The sequence below is a fragment of the Pleurodeles waltl genome, chromosome 2_2 (assembly GCF_031143425.1).
Source record: "Pleurodeles waltl isolate 20211129_DDA chromosome 2_2, aPleWal1.hap1.20221129, whole genome shotgun sequence".
Classification (NCBI taxonomy): Eukaryota; Metazoa; Chordata; class Amphibia; order Caudata; family Salamandridae; genus Pleurodeles; species Pleurodeles waltl.
In genome coordinates, this window is record NC_090439.1 from 846,418,590 (window position 1) to 846,442,649 (window position 24,060).

General features: G+C 45.3%; 1 protein-coding gene across 1 annotated transcript in view; it reads left to right on the forward strand.

Moving 5' to 3' along the window:
• CIBAR1 (CBY1 interacting BAR domain containing 1) overlaps window positions 1–24,060 on the forward strand; it is a 306,725-nt gene that overhangs the window by 270,303 nt on the left and 12,362 nt on the right. Inside the window, exon 8 of the mRNA XM_069220467.1 lies at window positions 11,463–11,585. Within this exon, the coding sequence (XP_069076568.1) occupies window positions 11,463–11,585 (123 nt within the window). The remainder of the gene's footprint in view (window positions 1–11,462; window positions 11,586–24,060) is intronic.

The window sequence follows — 24,060 nt, forward strand, 5'->3', positions numbered from 1 at the left end:
TGTAGAGGTCTCATCCTTAGACAGATTGGAATTAATGGGATGCACAAGGATAGCTTCCCAACATTGATTTGTGCATCCTTACTTAAGTGGACCTTCTTTTTAGGAGGGAAGCGGCCATCTGCATTATTTTTTGTAGTCTTTTTGTAGTTGGGTGAGCTTTGGCGACCATGGTGTCTAGAGAGGGCCCCAGAAATACCAATGACTGGGTTGGAATGAGAGATTGCTTTTCCCTATGTAGTTGAAGCCCCAGAGACTTGAAGAGCTGCCAACTAGCCAAGGTAGAGCCTTTTGTAGGAATGTGGATTCTTTGACTAACCAATCTTCCAGGTTCAAAACACCTGGTGACCGTGTCTTCTGAGGAATGGAGCTATTAGTGCCATACACTTTGTAAAGAACCTGGAAGCTGACAAAAGGGAGAACCTTGAATTGATAGTGGCACCCGCCACCTCAAACCTTAAGAACCAGCCATGGTTTATGTGGATGGGAAGATGGAAATATGCGTTTTAGAGCTCAAGAGACGTCATGAAATCTCCTCTGTTGATCATCAGTAGAATCTCCTGTGATGAGAGCATGCGGAAGGGCTGCTTGTTTATGTATTTGTTTCGCTTTCTGAGATCCATGACTTGGCTCAATTTACCAGACTTTTTATCAGGATCAAGTTGGAATAGAAGCCTTTCCCACGCTGCTGAAAAGGAACTTCATCTATAGCTCCCTTCAATAGAAAAATTGAAATGTTCTGCTTTAGGAGAGTGAGGTGTTGATGTGCTCTCTTGCATAGTGGATGACATGGGGGCTTTTGCAGAAACTCTTGGGTGTGACCCTGGTGTATGATGCCTTAGACTCGTCTGTTGCTGGTGATACTCTTCCTTTGGAACAAAAACAGCGAGATGGTGGTTCAAATGTTGTCTGTGGTGGTACAAGGTGATTAGTGCTCGAAAAATGTCACTGTTATCCTACCGAATCTTGGGCTGTTCCTCCCAGCGATGGCCTCCTTTGAGGTGGTTGCTTAGAGTAAGCGGTGTTGGAACCTCTGTAATGCTACTTTTGCCCAGTGTATTGTGGTTGGTATCCATTGCTGCCCTCATTGACAAAGCTATCATTGTCGTCGATGTGATTGTTCTTACAGACTAAGTCGTAGCTGTCGACGAAGTCTAGGTTAACGTCGCTACTCTCGACAATGGGTCCATCAACGGTCTCATTGTGGTAAACGAGGCTTTCTTTCTGAGGAGTGACGGGCACAGAAGAAGATGAGGTGGCAGATTTCTTCTGCCCAGAGCCTGTAGAGGAGTCCTTATAGACTTTTGTTCTGATTTAGATTTTTCCACAGTCTTTATTCTTTTAGAGTCCTTCATGGTTGAGGTAGAGCCCTCATTTTTATGTTTGTGCTCTTGAGGAGGGCGACTAGGACCCTCCTCCTCGTCTGAACCAGATGAGATCTGGACTTTTTCTCCCAGAGCCATAAAAACAATCTAGCTTCTATGTCCTTAAAAGTTTTTAAAAACAAAATTCTGCTGTGCTTTCAATCCTTGGGTATATGGTTAAGATGTACAAAAATATTGATATAGACACTCCTTGTGAGGATCCTCAGAAAATAGTCATGCCTTTTCACAGGACATGCATGTCCTGAAAAGCCTTTTCTTAGATCCTTCTGACATATTAAAGGTAAAACACAGTACCTAATTCAAAGAATTCCTTGAGAGGAAAAAAGAGGTCAAGAGTTCACTAACTGTAACAACTTAGCAGAGCTCAGGGAAACTCTCTCACACGACGTGTGGTTAGAATTCTGAGGTATGGTGGCTCTGTAGGGTTGACGTGGTCCTGGGTCCAGCATCTGATTGGCTGAAGTTTGTCTCTATTAAAACTATGTGATTTGGTTAACAATGTCACTTGCTTTTTCTATGGCCTTTCAATGTCCTTTTTAGTACTGCTTATTTTAAATACTGTGGGGCTCCCACCATGACGACAGGAAAGATTCAAGCATGTAAATCTATGAAAGATTCAATACTGGAAAGACTTGCTTTTATGAAAAAATTTTTATTTATATACAAACAGAAAGGGAAATGCAGCACACAGCAAACGGGCAAAATCCTGAGTCCCACTTCCCTGTCTACTGGTTATTTCCCATTTATGTGAGGCAACATTCAGGCTGGGCCCTAAAAGTGAGCAAGATTCTGACGTTCCACAATAGCTATTAAAGTCATCGTGCCTCACTGCCACAGTGCTACAGTCACAGCAAATTCCCCTAAGGGCTCTGCTGCCTGGTGATCAGCCTTACTCCCTCCCTCTGATGTTGCAATACAGAATGCTGGAAACATGGCAGCAGCCCAGAGCTGTGCGGCTATTCACTTTCGCGAACTTGAGCAGCACACAGCCCGATCTGTGGGTACTGTGACTCTCACACTTTGCTTCAAGGGTCCACTCAAGAGGATCCCCATTAGACCTTGCTCCCACCAGGCACTCTCCTCATCCTCATAGAGTACGATAGTCTCAGCAGACAAGCAGATGCTGGTGCTCCAGGGCAAGTGGTCTTAATTCTCCTGGGTAATGTCACCTCACCCAGCAGGGAGACTGACAGATTTTGATCCTCAGTCCTGGTCACAACAGGTAGAAGTTGTGCTGAGCTTCTCCAAGATGAGGTACACATACAGTTTAATGATTTGGGAGAGTCAGGCTCCTCTTTTCCCATTTCCAGACACAGATGTGATTTAGTCTCAGTCTTAAGAATTTGTGTTGAAGTTGTGACTTCCTTTGAAGTGCCCCCTCTTCTGTCCCTTTGTCCAGGGAGCAGCCTGTCGCAGCAGGAACAACTGCATTCTTGATAGCCCAGCATAGACCATGGGAGGGACTAGAGGGCTACAGCTGGATGTGAACCTCACTGATATATGCCTATCAAAAGGTTAGGCCCCAGCCCCCCATCTTTATGATTCCCTGTCTCTGCAGTGTTTTCCTAATCCGCCCCGTCATCTCTCTGACAATATGCCCTATTGACCCATGACCTTTCCAGAATCAAAGAGCCCTTTGAAAGTGCACAGGAGTGCCAGGCTTAACGTTCCTCTAGTATGTGTATAACCCAACTCTCAGGAATGCAATTCATTCACAAAACTCTCTGGGATGGCTCCTCCACCTCCATATGCCTTTCCAAGGCCCTGAATTTTGAACATGGAACCCACAGGCCTCTATATACTGTACGACGCACAGGCACACATACATTACAGCACACATTCGCGAACACAGGTGTGGTGCATACTAGCAGAATGTTGGCCAAGGGTGAGTTAAGCACACAGCAGCTGAACTTTACATGAGTGGGCTAGAAGCCACCCCTCAAGTGCCAGAGGTAGAAAGAGTTGTTCTTTCTACTGATCACCATTACACAAATGGTATGCTGTCAACATCATGCTTGTGCCACTTAAATTTTGGTAAGTCAGTAGCCCTTTACCACTACAAGGGTACAGCTTAGTGTCCCTCTCCCAGTCTAACATGACAACCATCCACAAGAGAGGCCTAGGTCATGGCACACATGTATGATCCTAAAAATCGGTAACAACGGTCTGGATATCCTTGCACCTGGGGCACTCAGGGCAGGGTTGCACGTCTCCATTTCCATTCCCAACAGTCATGTTACGACAGCAGAGTCTTTTCTTAGTCCGGGTGATATCTCATGTCATCTCAAGTGATACTGCAAGGACTCCTAACTCGACCTCCATTCTTCTTCCTCACATAAGTCAGAGCTTTTCCAAGAAAAAACATTGGAAAGCCAAATGTGAACTCTAGACAAATTGAAGGTGTTACCTTAGATCCAATACAATGACAAGTAATCTCCAACCAAATATACACTCAGATTCAAAATTGTTCCCAATTTTGGGAGGGAGCTAATTATGTCACACTGCATTTCACTGCCAGGTATTTCACGTGTCTAGCATAATCAAGCTCATGTGACCTGTCACTCAGGTTATGGATTTGGATCCCAATGCCAACAAGCCAATCTCCTGTCCTCTAACATAGGATCCTTCATAGATTAATACGTTTGTATTATCCCCATTGTCGAGCTGGAAGTCCCACAGTACTAAACAATACTTATAGAACAGCAGTATGTAATGTTAAACAGAGCCTGGAATGCTTTAAACATGATAAATACTAATAGAACAGCAGTATGCAATGTTAAACAGAGCCTGGAATGCTTTAAACATGATCATTCTAGTAACTTACCCTTGACTTGACCAAAGTCCTGCATCTGAGATAATAAGTGCTGCTAAAAATGTGCTTATAAATATATCTCTGATAGGTCCACATGTGACTTCTACACCATTAAAGAAAAAACCTTTAGATCTGACTCTAAAATTGACTAAAATGCCTACAACAGGACAAATCAGACCACTAGAACAGTGCAGAAGAAGAAATAATCTACGTCCTTGTTGATGATACCAACTCTGACGACAATTCCATCAATGACAGCCCCCATGTATGAAGGCCCGTCCATTGATTAAGCAAACATCTGAAGCAACAAACCTAACTCTCATGTCAAATAAAGACATTCCAATTCCTCTGTTGCCAGAGCACACCTCCCAAAAGTAAACTATCACCCCTACTACTTTGAAGGTTTGAAGTACTTGGGTACCCAGGACTTTGGTACACCAGGGCTCCCCCATGGGCTGCAGCATGGATTATGCCACCCCTGGGAGCACGTGCAAACTGTGTCTGCAAGCCTGCCATAACAAAGTATGTGTACCCTTTAACTGCTGGTCACTGCAGAGGGACCCCTATGAACTCCAGTTCCAATTCCCTTGACTTTGTAAGTGTGGGAAAGCCATTTTAGCTATGTACTTGCCAGAGGTCACCACCTATCGTCCAGCTACATAATGGTAACTCCAAACCTAGGCATGTTTGATATCAAACATGTTGGAAACATACCCCAATACTGATGCCAGTATTGGTGGTATCATTCCATGCACTCTGGGGGTTCTTAGAGGACCCACCCCCCAGTATTGCTCCTACCAGTCTTCCAGGGTCTGCAAGCAGCCCACGCTGCTGCAGCTTCTCAGACAAGATTCTGCCCACCTGCTGCTTGAGCAGCTCAGGTAGGGGAAGGCAGAACAAAGGATTTCCTGTGGGAGAGGGGTGCAACCTCTTCTCCCTTTGAAATAGGTGTTACAAGGCTGGGGAGGGGCAACCTCCCCACACCATCAGTTTTCTTTAAAGATCACATTTGCTGCCTTCCTTGCTTAATTCGGTTTGCACCAGCCCAAAGACCCCCGGTCCCTACTCTGGTGCAAAACTACACGAAGAAAAGGGGAGTGACCACTCCCATGTCCATCACCACCCCAGGGGCTGGTGCCCAGAGCTCCTCCTGGCGGCCAGTTGATTCTGCCATCTTGAAACCAAGAAGGGCAGAGGCCCCTGGGAGCATCTGCGTGGTCAGGTTAGGCAGGTGACATCAGTGACCCCCTTTCTGATACATGATCACCTTGCAAAGTGACGAAGCCCCTTTGTGGGCTATTTAGGGACTCCCTTGTGGGTGGGTCCCAAGATTCGGCATGCATGACTCCACTAGGACTCCTCTGCAATGACCTCTTCTGCTCCTGGCCACCGAACCACTGCTAGACATCTCAAGAACTGAACAAGACTGCAATACCAAGATGACCTCGCCTTGCAACATTGTTTCCATGGCTCCTGTCAGCACTTTGCAACATTTCCACAGCTGTGCATCCTCTGGTCTCAGCAAGACTTCATTCAGCTGCACCAAAGAAGCAAGTTTGAATCTTCCTTGGAGTGAAGGAGTCACTCACCTGCATCTGCAGGCACCTAAGACAATGACGTCCTGCTGCTGAGATCTTCCGTCCTCTGGATCTGCAAAGGTTCGCCTGCAAAGGTGGTAGTTCAGAGGGCTCCTGCGGGTCCTCTTTGCCTTCTGTCCAACTTGGGAGATGGTGAGCCCTTGCCTCTTCCTCCAGGAGGAATCTCTATGCACTGCGACTGTTGCAGCAACCAAGGCTTGTTGACTCCTGCTCTGAGGAATCTTCAGGTTCCAAGTAGGCCCGGCCCGAGCACTCTAATTCTGCAAGGACAGTCTCCTCTTTTTTGCTCCAGTGACGTGGGTCTCGTCTTCATATGTGCTGTCTGAGCCTCACTGCAACTTACTGTGCTTGCTGTCAGTGGGTTGCTCATGGGGGCTCTGACTGCTTCTGCTGGCTTTCCTGTCTTCTGAGGATCAGCCCGGGCTGCCCTCCAAAGGTCGGCTCCCCAGGACCTTGCTGGTCTTCTCAAGCCTTGCAAATCTTCTTGAGCTCTGACTTGCATTTGCTGTGCTTGTTGGTGGTCTTCCTGACCACTAACGAGTCTAGAATCCGGTGATAGTCAAGCAACAGCTCCTAGGCAACTTCAGGGACTTCTCTGCAGGTCCTGGACTCCACAGCTGGCCTTCATCCATTACCATCGTCCCAGATGTTTACCTACAGAAGGGTAGGCATTGCCTCCTGCTCCGCCTGGACACTCCTGCGTGAACTGGACTCTGTCCCCTTCTTCCACAGGTCCCCTTTATCTGGAATCCACCGTTGGGTTCCACTGGCCTGGTCCTGTTCTTGCATTGTTCCAATTCTAAATCCCCATGTTAGCCTACAGGACAACCTGGTAACTTTTCTCTGCTCTCTTGGTCGCTGGGGGTCTTCTAGATTCTCACCTTGTGGTGTTCCATACTCTTCTAGCCCTTGGGTAGCTACTCCATATCCTCTGGTGGGGAACCCATTCTCGCATTTCACTATTTTAGTAAATGGTTTGGCCCACCCTTTTTGGCCCTTGCTATTTCTTACTCTTGCTAATGTTTTTATGCTAATTCTGAGTACTTACCAGTGTATATTTTGAGTGTACTTACCTCTGGAGGGGGGAGATTACCTATAGCATTGTAGTTCAGTGTTACTGTAATAAAGCATCTTCATTCTTGCAACACTGTGTGGTTCCTTTCATGTGTGATAAGTTACTGTGTACCCACTGTGGTATTGCAAGTGCTTCACACTCCTCCTAGATAAATCTTGGCTGCTCACGACAGCTACCACTGGAGTGCCCAGGCTTTCTAGACACTAACACTTACTAATAAGGGTTGCCAGGTGTCCATCACACACCAGGACAGCCTCCTACAATAGCTATATTGTTTCAACTCTGGACTACCTAAACAGTATCCAGCCGACTGATCTCTGGTTGAAATGTTAGGTTTTCATTTGTTGCTAGAAAGAGCTTACAAAAGATTTGACTTGCCACTTCCCAGGAGGGAAGCAGATTGTTTTTTTAAGAGTTTAAGGAGCCAAGTTGTAAAATGTTGAGATCCATAGTGATCATTGAGCACATCTGGAACGAAGGTCTCAGCATTTTGCAAACACCTGCTATGATGGCAGCAATTATACTGTGAATTGATGATAAAAACAAAACAAAATAGAACACCCTGTTTCCCTAGATGGTCACCTTTGGGCAGACTGAGCCATAATGCAGGCTGCACAAAGAAAGACCCAGAACCCAATTTCACCTTGTAGTGTCATATGCAGCTGGAAGAAGATTAAAAACAATTGAAATAAAAAGCTATCTGCCAGGGCAGCGAATCCCATGATTGCAGCAAATGTGCTGGTTATTCTGGGCAGATATCTTAGACATACCTCCTTTCTTCAATCTTCACCAGGAAAACAAAGAAACTGAAGCAAAATAATGCTTGCAAGATGGTGGAAGGGCCTCTTCAGCTATAATAGATTCAGCAACAGATCTCACAATGTCCAGGTTCAGGCAACTAGAAGGTGCAGCTATGGTGAGCAAACAAGTACGTCAAGAAACAATCATTTCACATGGTGTTCCTGCAAGATTTTCTCTGGCTCTTAAAGAAAGGGAACTTTGACATCCTTGGACCTGCAATATTCCCATTCACCCTACACATCAGAAATATCTATGTTTCGAAGTGGCCAGTTGCCATTGCCAGTTCAAAGAGCTTCGATTCAGTCTCAATTGAGCTCCACAAATCTTTATGTGCATGGCTCTGGTGGTAACCTATCTCAGGAGACAAAGCTTTCATGTTTTGCCCTACATCGATGGTTGGCTGATAAAGGGAAAATCGTTTTAGTCCCCGCAAAATAGCCCTTTCCCTGATACTGTGAAGATAAATACAGTTTTGGGGGTGGTTCTGGATATCATCACAAGCAAGGCAGTTCCTTCAGAAGAAAGGGCTTCACGACTGCACAGCTTAGCTAGCCAACTGCGAGAAAAAACATCCCATGCTTAACATTCCAGTGTACCAGTTTATATCCTTACTGGGGATGCCGTAATCTTGCAACCCCTTGCACCCATTTTGGCATCTACATATGAGATAATTCAAAGAGAAACTCAACAGCAAGTGAGCCTAAAGCATAGGCTTATTCAATGACCAAATAACATACACTCCAATGATGAAAGCAGCCTTGCTTTGGTGATTATAATGGAGGCCGCATCTATAGACCTAAATTTGTAAGGGGGCAGCACATTTCATGGTGGCCATCTGCATGACCTACCCACCTGTGTCAAGTGACGATAGCCTCCAAATGAATGTGCTGGATTGAAGTGGATTTAGAATGGATTTCCAATCCTCCCTGTCCAGAATCAAAGATTTCTCACTCCTGCTAGAAACTGATAACACAGCCTACATATTTTATAACAACAAACAACATGTCTTCGATTAATAGAGGCTCAGATGTTATGGGAATGGGCCATCTATTATGAGTTTTCACTGACTTCGGTACTCTGGTCAGGGACTAGCAGTGATTGGGCAGGCACTCTGATCCGATCTCAGGAGACTGCAGAGAGGAAGTTGAATTAGTCAACTGAAGAGTATCTTCCACTGTTACAGCATTACAAATATGGATGGTTACCACTTCTGGCCTCATGATGTCAGAACACAAGCACTACCAGTGTCATAGGGAATGCATTTTCAGGGACCTTTGCTTATGCCTTTCCTCACTTAACCTCATCCTCCGAGTGCTGAGCAAAATGAGAAAGGGAACTGCTTTCTGGTCCTGATATCTCCAGTATAGCCCAGACAGTACTGGTCCACAGCGTGCCTTCTGCTCTCGGAGGAACCCTGAATCCAGCTGATGCCAGTGCTTAATCTTCAACCACACAGCAAAGGCAAGCCCTGAACTGCAACAAAGCATCACTGAACTTGTCAGTACGGCTCTAAGCTCAATTAGTACCCACTTCTAGACATTTCAAAAGAATGCAGAGCGAAATGCCATATCCACCAATTAGACTATGGATTAATGTGGAAATTGTGTTGCATATGGTGTTTTGACTAATTTATTTATCCCTTCCCTCTTTCCTCATCGAATTCTACAACTCCTGCTACACTTAGCTCACTCAGGTCTGAGACCCGCCTCTCACAAAGTACCTACTGCATTTATTACATGTTTTAGACGAGCTGCTGGCACGCCATTACGGTGGACTAACAGGTTAATCAAGGAATTTATCAAAGTGCTCCTAAAGCCTTTCCCCCTCTCCAAGAGTATTGTTACCAAGTCTTGTGGCAGTTAAATACAGTGTTGTCACAATCGATGAGGGTTTCTTTCTAACCTATGCACAGAGCAGAAATGAAGCATCTTTCTTGGAATTGCCTGGTTGTCCCAATGCATTTCTGAGATTGCCCATCTTTGACGGTGGCTAGTGTCTAATTTCATATAAGCATTCTTGTCATATAGTTTTATTTGTCTCAAAGAAGGGGAATCTACGAAAGGCTGTGGGGCAAGTGAGCAATGTTTTCATGATCTTGCTATAATGGCTTTTTTTCAATGCAAAATCACAACGCTTTGAGGCATTTGCAAAACTGTGACACTTCCGGATGGGAAGTGTGCTAAAATGCAGTTATATCATTGTTTATTTTTCCCTGGGCACAGTAGAATTGATCTTTATAGCACAAAGTACTGCATTATGCAGAATTTGACCTTATGTACAAGAGGAGTGTGCAGGATAAGGCTTCACAAACAGCATCTTAAGGTCGAACTCGACTTCCATTATCAGACCAGTTGTTGGTAGACTTTGGGGGTCCCCAGAAAGGACAGTCCTTTTCGAAACAGTGGATACCCTTTTGAGCCATTCTGGAGCAGGCCATCCTTTCCAAAATCCTGTTACTGTTTATTCAACGAATGCATTTCAAAGTTGACAGCCCTCTTCACAGGATTGTCTATAAAGGATAAACCTTTAGTAAACGTTGCTGTGTAGAAAAAGCATTGGGAAAGGTAAGTCTTTTCCTAGAAGGTGAGCCTGTCTGTTGATCAAGCTCCCACTGTTTGCTTGTGTATTATTGTTAACTGTTTGCTAGTCCAATTCAATCATGACTGTATGAAAGATTCAACATTGGAGAATTAAAATGGTTACTTACTTGAGCTACAGCTCTCCAGCATTGGAACTTTCATAGATTCACATGTAGCTCACCCTCCTCTTTGTAACAGGCCCGGCTACCAAATGTAATCCTCTCACACGCATTTCAAACTCTAAGGTACTGAAGACTGTGTGGGGAGTAGTGCTCAGTGTGCTATCACCTGATTGGCTGAAGATTGGGTATTTTCCAACAAGGTGATGGGGTTAGTAGAGCGATCATGTTTAAAGCCTTCCAGGCAATGTTTAAAATTGCATTGCTATCCTATTTTCACATTTGGGATTCCCAGCTCGACAACAAGGATGATTCAAGCTTGTTAATATATGAAAGATCCCAATGTTACAGAACGGTAGTTACAGGGAAGTAACTTTTTTCTTTTATTTCTTGCATGTCCAGCAGAAAAGTACACATAATTATGAAACTCGGCAGGCAGTCCGTTTCCATGTCCTTCGCCGTGGTCTTTACGTTTTCACAGGCGTACCCGACTATAGATTACAGACACGGGACAAGTAAACACAAATTATCCCTCCTATTCCATTCAGTGGATTTGAATTCAAACCCAGACATATGCTTTATAGCAGCTTCTAGAGGGAGGGGTAAACAGGGAGACGTGCACAGATAGACCAGCAGGAATGTGGGTAGACTCCAAATAGTTTTGAGTGTTCTTTTGCCTGACAGTAGGGACTTTTGCATTAATGTGCTCCTGTACATCGCATAACAAGTGCTTGCACATGGACAACATATTCTCATAACACTGTCGCTATGTTCACATTATAACCTTTGTGCAACTCTTTCTCAGCTGTGTCCATTCTCCACTGCAATCTCCCTTTTTAACATTACTGTCACCACTTTCATCATCTAACTGCTCTGCTCGCTAAAGTGTCACACGTTGTATTCCAAATGGATAACATGGAATATAATAGGAAAAAGATCTATTTAAAGTATTTGTTAAGTCTGTTGCAGACTCACTCATGGACTAAAGCAAAACGCTCAAGAGAGACATGAGATAAAACTGATCAGTTACCTAATCATAGCTTTGATGCAAATGTTACCTACTTGTGTTTACAGCTTTAATTGTACAATTTAACAGGTCTTCAGAAGCTCTCTCCACCCACAAGAGTACCAATCTCGCTTAAATGTAGTTCGTGCCAATTCAAGGTTATCGTTTGCAAGTACCTGTGCAACAACAAACCGTTCAGAAGTGCCACTGCAGGTAAGCTGTATCATTTCAATTTGTAACACACACAGAGCCAACTGAATGTGTACATATTGTGATCTGATTAATTAAATGAGTACAACACGCGCAGGACAGGCACTCTGCCATAAACATCTACCAGCTTTTACCCTCTCATCCAAGTCTTCGTGTGGGCTCAAAGCACACTTGCATTTCAACATTAGGCCGTCCGGTGTATATGGGGGTGTTGCTGTCTAGAGTTTTGTAAATCAGAGAAACTGCTTTGTTGTGTAAGGGCTCAGACTGTAACCTAGTTTTTAATGGAGAAAAGTCAGATACGTAGTCATTTATAGGGACATATTTATGAAAAACATGTTTGCCTTGAAGGTTTCAAAAGACGTCCGACTCCACCAGTGCAAAATCAGTGCAGAGTTGGTAAAATGAATTTATGCCTGGGAGATACCAAACATCTCCCAACATAAATGCCTTAATAAGATTCCATTTATTAAACCCACTTTCCGTCTAAAATCCTCCAAACCTTTGTTCACATTTAAAGGGATTTCATTTATCACTGTGTTGCTCTGACCATGAATAACCATTTATTTGTGTTCTGAATGCTCCCAGTAATTCCTCATTTCTAGGGGGACTCTGGGTGCTAATTCTAATCCCTGTTAACTTGGACTACCATGAATTACAGAGGCTTCAGGTTTTGGTTACTCTATGGGGTGTAGTTACTTTGGAAGATAACAGGGACCTCTTACTGAGGCCCTAAGATGAATGATTGAATAGTACACCCTGTCCACTCTTCACCTTTACTAAAACCTCTTAAACGCACCAGTTGCCACATCTCTAACCAAAAACGCTTAGCTATTCCTAAGAATACATCAATCAGTCTGTGCTAAATACAAGAACAGTTATGCCAAATGTCAACAGACTGACAGAGTGGGATAAACTAGTTAGGCTGAAAAAGAAACATAAATAAACAATTGTGAAGGGGAAATATTGTAAGTTTGCTTAGACGTTCAAATAAGAACTATAGTCAAACGTTCCTGTGGTTTTTATAGGAGAATAGAAATATAATGTAGAATATAGCAGCATAGGAACCGTGAGCTGCAGGGACAGAATTAGACCTTTCAATTGAGACCAAAGAAAGATTGAGCTGGAAAGAATTAGAAGCTGTTCAAGCCTTGCAGGATAAAATAAAAAGCACAGCTTCACCATAACAGATGGAAAAATCATTTTAGACCAAAAATAGTTTTGGAACTTTACCATTTGTACATAAATAGAGCAGAACTAAACTACTTCACAAACTTACCAAATTCTACATTAGAATCAAGTTATCCAGATAATCAAAAAGATTATTCTAGTTCAGAAACACATTGAGTATTGCAACAGCACCAAATGGGGAGTAAAAGAAGATTCATAAACATCTGAAATTTCATTATCTTGTCTGAGTGCAGGATCAAATCTCTCTGGAAGCTCTACTGATCAAGGAGAAAGAGGAACATCTTTAGGATGGAGAAGGGGTAAATGTCAACAATCGAAAGACACACATATAAATGGTAGAAAACCAGAGAAGGCTTATGCACTACTTATCAATACGATCCTTCTTCCCAATACAATTGCAGCTACCTTTGACAGGAATATTATTTGTGCCAACTCAACTACATAAAATGTACGATTCAAATGGCCAACTATTTTGAAGATACAACTCAAGGTTTATTTAAAAGAAAAAGAGTACCAGGATCAAGAGGGCAATACAGTATTTAGGCAATGGTCTACCCTCTGGCCATGATATTTCACCTGAAGTAATAGCCTTTTAAAGGGCAGTACTTAAATACCTACATCATTTGGAAACCCAACAGAGATTTATCATACTAGATCTTACTAGAAAGCAGTTTCATACTAAAAGAATGTTAAAGCAAGAAGAGGCCATCATAAAACTAGCACAAAAAAGGTGGAGCATTATAGGTACATGACATCCAAGCATGTGAAAACATGGTATGAAGCAGCTGAATAACTACCAACATTATAGCAAGCTTATCTCAAACCCTACTCGTGATACAAATATGTATTACACATATATTAAATTAAGGTTTCCAAGAAGTGGGATTGAGCCCAATAGTTTTAAGTACCTCAATAAACCAAAAGAATTGGAAAGTAGTTTGATTTTGGAGCCCCTATTCAAATATGTAGTCTTTTTTTCTGGAACCTTTTATTCAAGATGCATTGAACATAGTACTGATCTGATGAACACAAATGAAGGTGGTCATTTGATCTCAGATATGAGATTTTGATCAACATGCATGTGAAGGTCCTATAAATGAACATCCCACATGAAACAGCATTTGAGGACTTGGAATTGCCTGAATTTGAGAGAAATACCTCACAGTGTTCCCCTTGCATTCATTCGTAAATAGTCAGAGAGTTTGATAAAAAAGTATTCTTCATGGTTGCGACAGACTTTTTACCGAAAGCAATGCACAGTTAAGGGCTGTATCTTGGCTGCAGAGATCAACAATTTGTTCATAGCACAATAGCTAAATTAAATTAATTATAACAAAAATCCATAGAGTACCAATACTGACCTGTGGAAAAGACATACTGATAATATAATCCTAATCTAGAAGAGTGATTGAAATAATTCTACTTTTGGTATAACACTATATATAAACATGTCTAGTTGGCACTCAGTTGATATAAATGAGATTTACTTCCTAGAATGAAAATAAAAATTTGATGGAAGCATGTACTCACAAACACACATTATTACACTATTCCAGTCTTCATCCAATGAACCCAAAGAATAATCTACTTGATAAACAATATTTAAAAATAAGGAAAACATTTCAAGCAGGAGTCTGATTTTTATCGGTAAAAATGTATTCATGAAATTACAAAACAGAGGCTACCCAAAGAGACTTTAGAAAACAACAAGGAAAAAGAGCATAGTTCGCACCACGGGAAACTTTTACTACATTATGAGGAACAAGGGGATCAGCAATCGTTGAGACCAGCCTATTTTTCACCTCCTGAGAAACTGGAACTTGAAGGAAGATCTAGTATTAACAAAAACAAGAAAGAGCCAAGTGTTATTTAAGTTGCGAGGTTCAGGTAAGTCTAGGAAGTCTAAAAATATAAGAAATCAAGAACGAGTCTACTTCATTCCACTACTCTGAGTCGCACAACGCCCCAGGTACCTCCAGGCCGTGGAGTCATTCCACTCCCTCCGCTGAACCAATTCCAATGCTAGCTCTGCTTTCTCCAACAGCAACGCCACAACAGTTATAGTATCTCAAGATGGCCTTAGACTAAATCTTTGGTGCCACAACAGATGCCTCTGGAGTGCCTTCAGGCCCCATGGATCTAAGGGGGCCCCCAGTTGTGTTACCATTGGCGTATCTGTCCTTTGCACCCACCAACTGTGCCCCTTAAATTCATCTTAAGGAGGGGCTTGACCTCGGGTCCAGTCCCAATCGCTGCGGCTTCATGCCCGGCTTCCTCCTCAACACCACAACAGATGACAACCTCGGTCCCACATCTGATGCCACCGGCCCGAGAACAGACTCTGGTACCGATGTCACCTACGCCGGAAACTGAGCCAATAGTACTCTCCAATTCTGTGACCTATGTCATTCTTCTAGGACTGAGACGATATGCCCATTCAAACCCAGATACTGTTGCCCCCACACTTCAGGTATGAGGACAATGATGAAGATTATAAGGAGGACCAATACTTTGATGATAGCAATGTTTTTGACGCCCTTTAGGATGCTAGTGGCCTGGAGACATCCCCAGATGGCCTGGATTTCATCCCCCAATCCAGCAATGGCTGAAGAATCTGCCTCCTTTGCCACAGTCATTGGGAGAGCCCCGGAGGTTCTAAATCTTGCGCTACCTACTGCTGAAGTCAAAAGAAATGTCTTGACCTGAGTTCTCAACCCAGCACAGTCTAGTCAAGCACCACTTTGCCCTTTAATGATGTCCTCACTGACAGTCTGGCGGGCAGCTGGGTGAAACTAGGATCTTGTACACCAGTTAATAGGCAGATATTCAGCCAGCACAGACCTGATCCAGCTGAAGATAAATAGAGGTCTTTGCCCCATCCTAGACCTTCTCCCTCTGAACGTCTTCATCCAGAAGGTCAAGTTTAAGATGCTCACTTTGGCCCAAGTCCTGTTCGCCCTGGATCAAGAATACTGGATGGTAGCACTAAAGATATAGGACGCATACTTTCACATCCTGTCCTGCAGTCCTACAGGCATTACCTGCAGTTTAAGGTAGGCCACGAGAACTTTTGGTTCTTGGTGCTCCTCTTTGGCCTTACCAGTGCATTACTGTATTTACAAAGGTGATGGTGGTAGTCGCAGCCCATCTGCAGAGGTTGGGAATGCCAGTCTTCCCATACCTCGATGACTTGCGACTGAAGGCAAGTTCGCCTTCAGCAGTCATAAGGCACCTACAGATGATGACCAACCTGTTGACGTCATTGGGTTTTTCCATCAACATGGTGAAGTAACACCTGAATCCTATTGTCACTGTTAGAAATGGGTTCTTTGGTTGGCAGTCAGGTTACCCCCTGTCCAAGCAAGGACCCTCACTCTAGTCAGGGTAGGTCACACACAATCCAAATTATCCTGTGCCCACCCTCTGGTATCTTGGCACTGAGCAGTCAGACTTAACTTAGAAGGCATTGTGTAAAGTATTTGTGCAATAATCATGCAATAACACAGTAGAACACCACACAAATATACCACTCAGTGTTTAGAAAAATGTATAATATTTATCTGATAAGATGCAGGTCAAAGCGATTAAAATGCAATAGGTATGTTTTGGAATATCACTGTAAAAATGATATAAAGTGTTTTTAGTCTTTTAAAAGCAACAAATGTCTCTTGCAAGCACAAAGTACCTGGTTTGCATTCAAAATCTCCGCAAGGAACCGCAGAGGAGGAGATGCGTGGAAATGTATATGCACCCATGAAAGCCGCTTTACTGGCCAAGTTTGGGCTGACTCCTGAAAATACCATCAGAGGTTCAGGGACAGCACCAAACTTTCCACACAGACTTGCGTAGACTGTTTTGATTTCTCCAATAAGGCACTGAATGGATGGGTACGGAGCAGCAAAGTAAATGATTACAAAGAATTATATGATTTGATTCAGAGAGAGCGTATGCTCAGTATTTGTTTTACAGAGTTACGCCAGCACTTAGTAGACAGTAAGCTGACTGATCCCAGGAAGCTTGCTGAGGAGGCGGACCTCTGGGTTAGCACCAGAGTGTCCAGAAAGGTGGTCGGGGTTCCCAACAGAAGAAAGAGGGGGGAGAAAAACTTGAGGATAAGGAACTCTCAAAAGGCCCCCAAAACAATTCCCAAGCGGGGGTGATAATCAGTCACCGCCAAAATTTGTGAAGAAGCCAGGGTACTTTGATAAAAAGATAGGGAAGTTTGTCCCCAAATGCTTAGAGTGCTACCAGCATGGACACTCTAAGGGTGACTCCCAGTGTCACAAGAGGGCACAGCCCACCACTGGAGGGCAGACACCTGTGTTGGCTAGTGTAGCGCTTAGTGGGTGGGGGGGAACAGTTCCAGTTAGTTTTGGGGAGCAGATGGAGGTGTCCCTAGTATCCATAGGCGATAAGGAAATGGTGGCAAAAGCCCACATGCCTGCCAATACTTCCGAAGTATAGGCAGTGGGTCACCATTGGTGGGCAAAGGGTGGAGGGTCTGCGTGACACAGGAGCGAGCAAGACTATTGTCAAGAGTCAGCTGGTGTCAGCAGAGCAGATAATCCCTAATACATTCCACCAGGTCATAGTCGCTGACAATCCCGAGAGTCACCTACCGGTGGTTCTGGTTCCCTTTGAGTGGGGTGTGGTTCTTTGGTACTCTAAAGGTAGCTGTGAGTCCTGCCATGCCTGTAGATTGTCTGTTAGGCAATGATCTTGAGCATACTGCCTGGAAAGGGGTAAAGCTCAGATCCCACCTGGAGATGTTAGGTTTACCTGAGTGGGTCTGCATGACCACAAGGTCCATGGCTACCCGGGAATGGAGTCAAGGGCGTCTGAAGCCTGGAACAATGGCCCAGACAGCTGCACAGAGGAAGGGCAAGAGGTGCGGGAAACCCGCCTCAGATATTCCCACGGTAGTGGACGGGGTCGCAGAGGAAGAGGCCCCTGAGCCAACTGGAGAGGATATTGCTGACCTGGGTAACCTGCCTGAACTTGCTGGCTGGCAAGTAGAGGGTGGGCCAACCAGGGAAGAATACTGCAAGGCGCAGAAAGAGTGCCCCACTCTTGAGGGTCTGAGGCAACAGGCCGCAACTCAAGCAGCAGGTGAAGCCTCTGGCAATCACCATATCTACTGGGAGAATGATCTCCTTTACAGTGAGCCGAAGGCTCCGGCCACTGGGGCAGTACATGTGCTGGTGGTCCCCCGGTGTTACCGGGCCTTCCTACTGGGCCTGGCTCACGACATTCCCCTGGCAGGGCATTTGGGCCAAGACATGACCTTTGCCAGGCTTGTCACCCATTTCCATTTGCCTAGAATGCGGGTAGCCTCAGATAGTTTCTGCAGGGCCTGCCCCACCTGCCAGGCTAGTGGGAAGACAGGGAAAAGGCTTAAGGCCCCTTTGATTCCACTCCATGTTGTTGGCACTCCCTTTGAAAGGGTGGACATCGACGACATTGGCCCCTTAGACCCCAAAACTGCCTTAGGCAACACTTTTATCCTGGTTTTGGTGGACCATGCCAGCCTCTACCCAGAGGCAATCCTTGTGAGAACAGTGGCTGCACCGGTGATGACCAGAGCCCTGATGGGAATATTTACCCGTGTGAGGTTCCCAAAGGAGGTTGTGTTTGACGGAGGCACAAACTTCATATCAGCGTACATGAAGTCCATGAGGGATGAGTGTGGGCTAACCTACCGGTTTACCACCCCTTACCATCCTCAATCCAATGGGCTGGGCTTGTTGAGAGATTCAACAAGACCCTGAAAGGCATGATCACTGGTCTACCTGAGGCCATGAGGCGTAAGTGGGACATCCTCTTGCCATGCCTTCTCTTTGCTTATAGGGAGGTGCCCCAGAAAGGGGTGGGGTTCAGTCCTTTTGAATTTCTCTATGGTCACCCTATCAGGAGACCACTAAGCATAGTGAGAGAGAGCTCGGAGAAAGCTCCCAAGACACCTCCCCAGGATGTGGTCAGTTACATGTTGGCCCTCCGCAACCAGACCCAACGCTTCTGGAAGCAGGCTAAGAGTAACCTCGAGGCCAGTCAAGACGTGATGGAGTGGTATGACCGGAAGGCCGCTCTGGTTGAATTCTCACTGGCAACAAAGTTTGGGTAATGGAGCCAGTAGAGCCTAGAACTCTCCAGGACCACTGGACTGGCCCATTTTGAGATCAAGGTGTGGAAGGGGGAGGCCACTTACCTAGTCGACCTCATGACCCCTAGACACCCCCTAAGGGTTCTCCACCACAACCGACTCAAGCCTCATTTTGAGAGGTCTGAGGTCAGTATGCTCCTTGTGATAGATGAGGGCATGGAAGATGAGAGTGAGCCTCTCCCCGACCTCCTCTCTGCCAAAGAAGGTGATAGGTCAGTAGTGGGTGTCAATCTCTCTGACTCCCTGACTCTAGATCAGAGAGGAGACTGCTACGAGTTGTTGGAGCAGTTCTCTTCCCTCTTTTCCCTTACTCCTGGACTCACCCACTTGTGTGTCCATGATATTGACACAGGAGACAGTCCCCCTGTAAAGAAGAACATTTACAGGTTGTCAGACAAGGTGAAGGCCAGCATCAAGGAGGAAGTCGCCAAGATGCTGGCCCTGGGGGTTATTGAGAAGTCTAGTAGTCCCTGGGCCAGTACTGTGGTGCTGGTACCCAAGGCTGCTGCACCCGGTGCCAAGCCAGAACTCCGGTTCTGCTTGGACTGCCGGGATCTCATCTCAGTCACACGGACTGATGCTCATCCCATCCCCCGAGCTGATGAGCTTGTAGACAGACTAGGCGCTGCCAAATTCCTCAGTACTTTTGATCTCACATCAGGGTACTGGCAGATCGCCTTGACTGAGGGGGCTAAAGAGAGATCTGCATTTTCCACACCTGAGGGCCATTACCAATTCGGGGGGATGCCCTTTGGGTTGAAAAATGCCTCCGCTACCTTCCAACGGTTAGTTAACGGGGTCCTAGCTGGCAAGGATGCCTTCTGCGCAGCCTACCTAGACGACATAGCTGTCTATAGTTCCAGCTGGGAGGAACACCTGCTCCACCTCAAGGAGGTGCTTCAGCTCTGCAATAGGCAGGCCTGACCACCAAGGCTAGTAAGTGCCAGATTGGGCAGGGTTCCGTGGTGTACTTGGGACAACTAGTAGGTGGTGCCAAGGGGCAGCTATTCCAGGCCAAGACTGAAACTGTCAAGGCCTGGAAACCACCTAGAACACAGACAGAGGTGACAGCCTTCTTAGGCCTCACCCGATGATACCGTCAAGGGCTATGGGCTATGGATCCATTGTGTCACCCTTGACAGACCGTACTTCCAAAAAGCAACCTAGGTTGGTGAATTGGACAGAGGCTTGTCAGCAAGCCTTTGACTCCCTGAAGGAAGCCATGTGCACAGCCCCCGTGCTCAAGGCCCCTGATTACTCCCAGGAATTTATTGTGCAGACAGACGCTTCAGAGCATGGCATATGGGCTGTTCTAGCACAGCTAAATGAGGAGGGCCTAGACCAGCCAGTAGTCTTTATTAGCAGAAGGCCATTACCACAGGAACAGAGGTGGAGTGCTATTGAGAGAGAAGCATTTGCTGTGGTCTGGGCACTGAAGAAGCTGCGACCATACCTGTTTGGGACTCACCTCTGGGTTTAGACAGACCACACGCCCCTCAGATGGCTCATGCAGATGAGGGGTGAGAATCCTAAACTCATGAGGTGGTCCATTTCCCTACAGGGGATGGGCTTTATGGTGGAGCATCGCCCGGGTATTGACCACGCCAGCGCTGATGGTCTCTCCAGATACTTCTGCCTTAGCGATGAGAGCTCCCAGGAGGTTGGGTAGCGCTCCCCACTTTCAGCTAAGGGGGACACATGTTAGACCTGACAGCCTTAGGGTAGTCACCCCTAACTTTTCGTCTGCCTCCCTCCACTTTTTGGATACTGTTTTTGCTGGTTTTAGGACTCTGCGCACTTTACCAATGCTAACCAGTGCTAAAGTGCATATGCTCCCTCCCTTTAAACATGATGACAATGGATCATACCCAATTGGACTATTTTAATTTACTTATAAGTCCCTAGTAAAGTGCACTATATGTGCCCAGGGCCTGTAGGTTAAATGCTTCTAGCGGGCCTGCAGCACTGATTGTGCCACCCGCTTAAGTAGCCTCTTAACCATGTCTCAAACCTGCCATTGCAAGGCCTGTGTGTGCAGTTTCACTGCCAATTCGACTTGGCATTTAAAAGTACTTGCCAAGCCTAAAACTCCCCTTTTTCTACACATACGTCACCCCTAAGGTAGGCCCTAGGTAACCCATATGGCAGGGTGCTGTGTAGACAAAAGGTAGGACATGTACCTGTGTAGTTTACATGTCCTCGTAGTGTAAAACTCCTAAATTTGTTTTTGCACTGCTGTGAGGCCTACTCCTTTCATAGGCTAACATTAGGGCTACCCTCATATACTGTTTGAGTGGTAGCTGATGATCTGAAAGGAATAGGAAGGTCATGTTTAGTATGGCCACAATGGTAATACAAAATCCTGCTGACCGGTGAAGTTGGATTTAATATTACTATTTTAGAAATGCCACTTTTAGAAAGTGAGCATTTCTCTGCACTTAAATCCTTCTGTGCCTCACAATCCATGTCTGGCTAGGTTCAGTTGACAGCTCCCTTGTGCATTCACTCAGACAACCCCCAAACACAGGATGCTCAGCCTCACTTGCATACATCTGCATTTTGAATGGGTCTTCCTGGGCTGGGAGGGTGGAGAGCCTGACACTTACATGTCAAAGGACAGTAGCCTGCCCTCACACAAAGGACTGCCACACCCTCTACTGGGACCTTGGCAGACAGGATTGAACTGAAAGGGGACCTTGTGCACTTCTAAGCCACTCTTCGAAGTCTCCCCCACTTCAAAGGCACATTTGGGTATTTAAACAGGGCCCCTACCAACCCAGACACTTCCTGGAGAAGAGAACCAAAACCTGCAACCTGCCAAGAAGAACTGACTGGCTACCCAAAGGATTCACCTAACTGCTTTCTGTGAAGGATTGCTCCCTTTCTGTTGCCCTGCTGCCTTGCTGCTCTCTGGCTGTGCTGAGAAGTGCTCTTCAAGGGCTTGGATAAAGCTTGCAATCTGTTCCCTGAAGTCTCAGGACCAAAAAGACTTCATTCCTGCAAAAAGAACTCCCTGTGCGGCAGAAATCGATGCACAGCCGGCAGAAAACGACGCACAGCCTGCATCGCGGTGAAAACTTCACCACACGCCCGAACCGGAAGGACGCAGCCCGACTTTGCAAGGAGAAGATCGACACAGCGCCAGTGTAGGGACTGGAACTTTGATGCACAGCCCACTGGATCAACGCACAGCTGAACTGGAACGACGCAGCCCGACTTCCTGAGAGGAATCAACGCAGCGCGTGCCGTGCTGTAGAATTTTCAACGCAACGCCCACCGGATCGATGCAGCCCCTGTGACTTCATCCTGCCAGCACTGGATTTCAACGCATGGTGCCCTCGGCGCCTGGAAAACCCCACCACCCGAAGAGGATCCAAGAGCGAGCGCCGGAAATCGACGCTAAGCCTTCCCTGCGTGGAAAATAAATGACGCATTGCTGTGTGCGGCCTGAGAAATCGACGCACACTTCCCTGTTTTCCACGCAACTCCTCCTCTGAGGTTCCTTGCAGAGATTTTGTACGCAAACCAGGTACTTTTAAAAGACTAAAGACACTTTATATCATTTTTACAGGGATATTCCAAAATGTACTTATTGCATTTTAATCGTTTTGACCTGCATCTTATCAGATACATTTTATATATTTTTCTAACATTGTGGAATATTTTTGTGGTGTTCTACTGTGTTATTGCATGATTATTGCACAAATACTTTACACATTGCCTTCTAAGTTAAGTCTGACTGCTCAGTGCCAAGATACCAGAGGGTGGGCACAGGATAATTTGGATTGTGTGTGACTTACCCTGACTAAAGTGAGGGTCCTTGCTTGGACAGGGGGTAACCTAACTGCCAACCAAAGACCCCATTTCTAACAGGGACCAACTTTTCCTTGGTTTATGTGGAAATAATATAGGAAAAGCAGTGCAAAAGAGAACCATCTCAAGATGGATTGTGTTATGCATCTGATTTAAAAAAAAAAAAAAAAATTGCCATTGGGTTCAGGTGTAACTTTGGCTGCTCTGAAATAGTCTCCCTACAAGAATGAAATTATTTACATTGACTCACTGGAACCACAACCAGCAACACTCAACACCGCATGAGACCAAAAATGTTGAGGCAAGCTGCGTGGATGGGGTGAGTTATGTCATAAACACAACAGTAAGTTTCTGTGGTCAGGTCAGCATATGGTCTGTAACCTCTGTCTCTTAAGAGACCATGAGGAACAGCTCACCTGAACTGCCAGGCCTTCAGGTGTAAGAAGACCAGTGAAGAAGGGAAGGGCAGTGGGTGCACTATAGGTTGCAGCGCTGAGGCTCTCCCAAGCCATCTACCACGCCAGGTATCGAAGGAACTGACAGCACAAACTCTGATGGAGAAAGTGGTGGTCTCTCTAGGGACACAGAGGAAGGTGAGTCTAGAGTATGTGTTGTCGAATTACTCCTATTACTGTTGCGTATACTCAGACTTTGGCTTAGCTCTCAATTTGTTTTCACACACATAGGTGCCACAACTGAACTTAATTCAGTACACCAACACTTGTATGTGATAGACCAGTTTTTGTAGCCCCGCAGACCCCCACTAAATATATAATTGAAGTGGAGTCAGTACTTTTGGGTTGCTATCATTCCCTAAATAGGAATCCAGGGATGCCGTGGTGATTGGAAACAAACCTGTTTTGCTCTCCTCAATAGCACACACACACTGCACTAAGAAAAGACACTTTCACTGAAAAGTGTTTTATTTCAATGGTTTCATTTTCTTGATTTACACATCTATAATAGCTACACAAAATATCATTAAAACAGCACAAATTAAGATTGCAAACAACAAGAATTTGATGCACATTCCTACCATTGTTAAACTGTCATCTAACATCCTAAAATCTATTTCTATGTTCTATACATGGAGTAGTATAACTTGCTCTAGAGTTTGTTAGAGAGAATCTGTACACTGCATACCTGTTTACAGCTAGAAGCTGTAAATATCAATAGTCAGGGAGGCCGTGCTCCCTGCCAAAGGAAAACATGTGTCGCATCATTTTCTCTCCTCCCGAACTTGGCTCAATAGCAGCTTTCAGTAGCAAGTGCCATGCAGCAGCATCTCTGGCAGTCCAGAGCTTCTCTGGCACT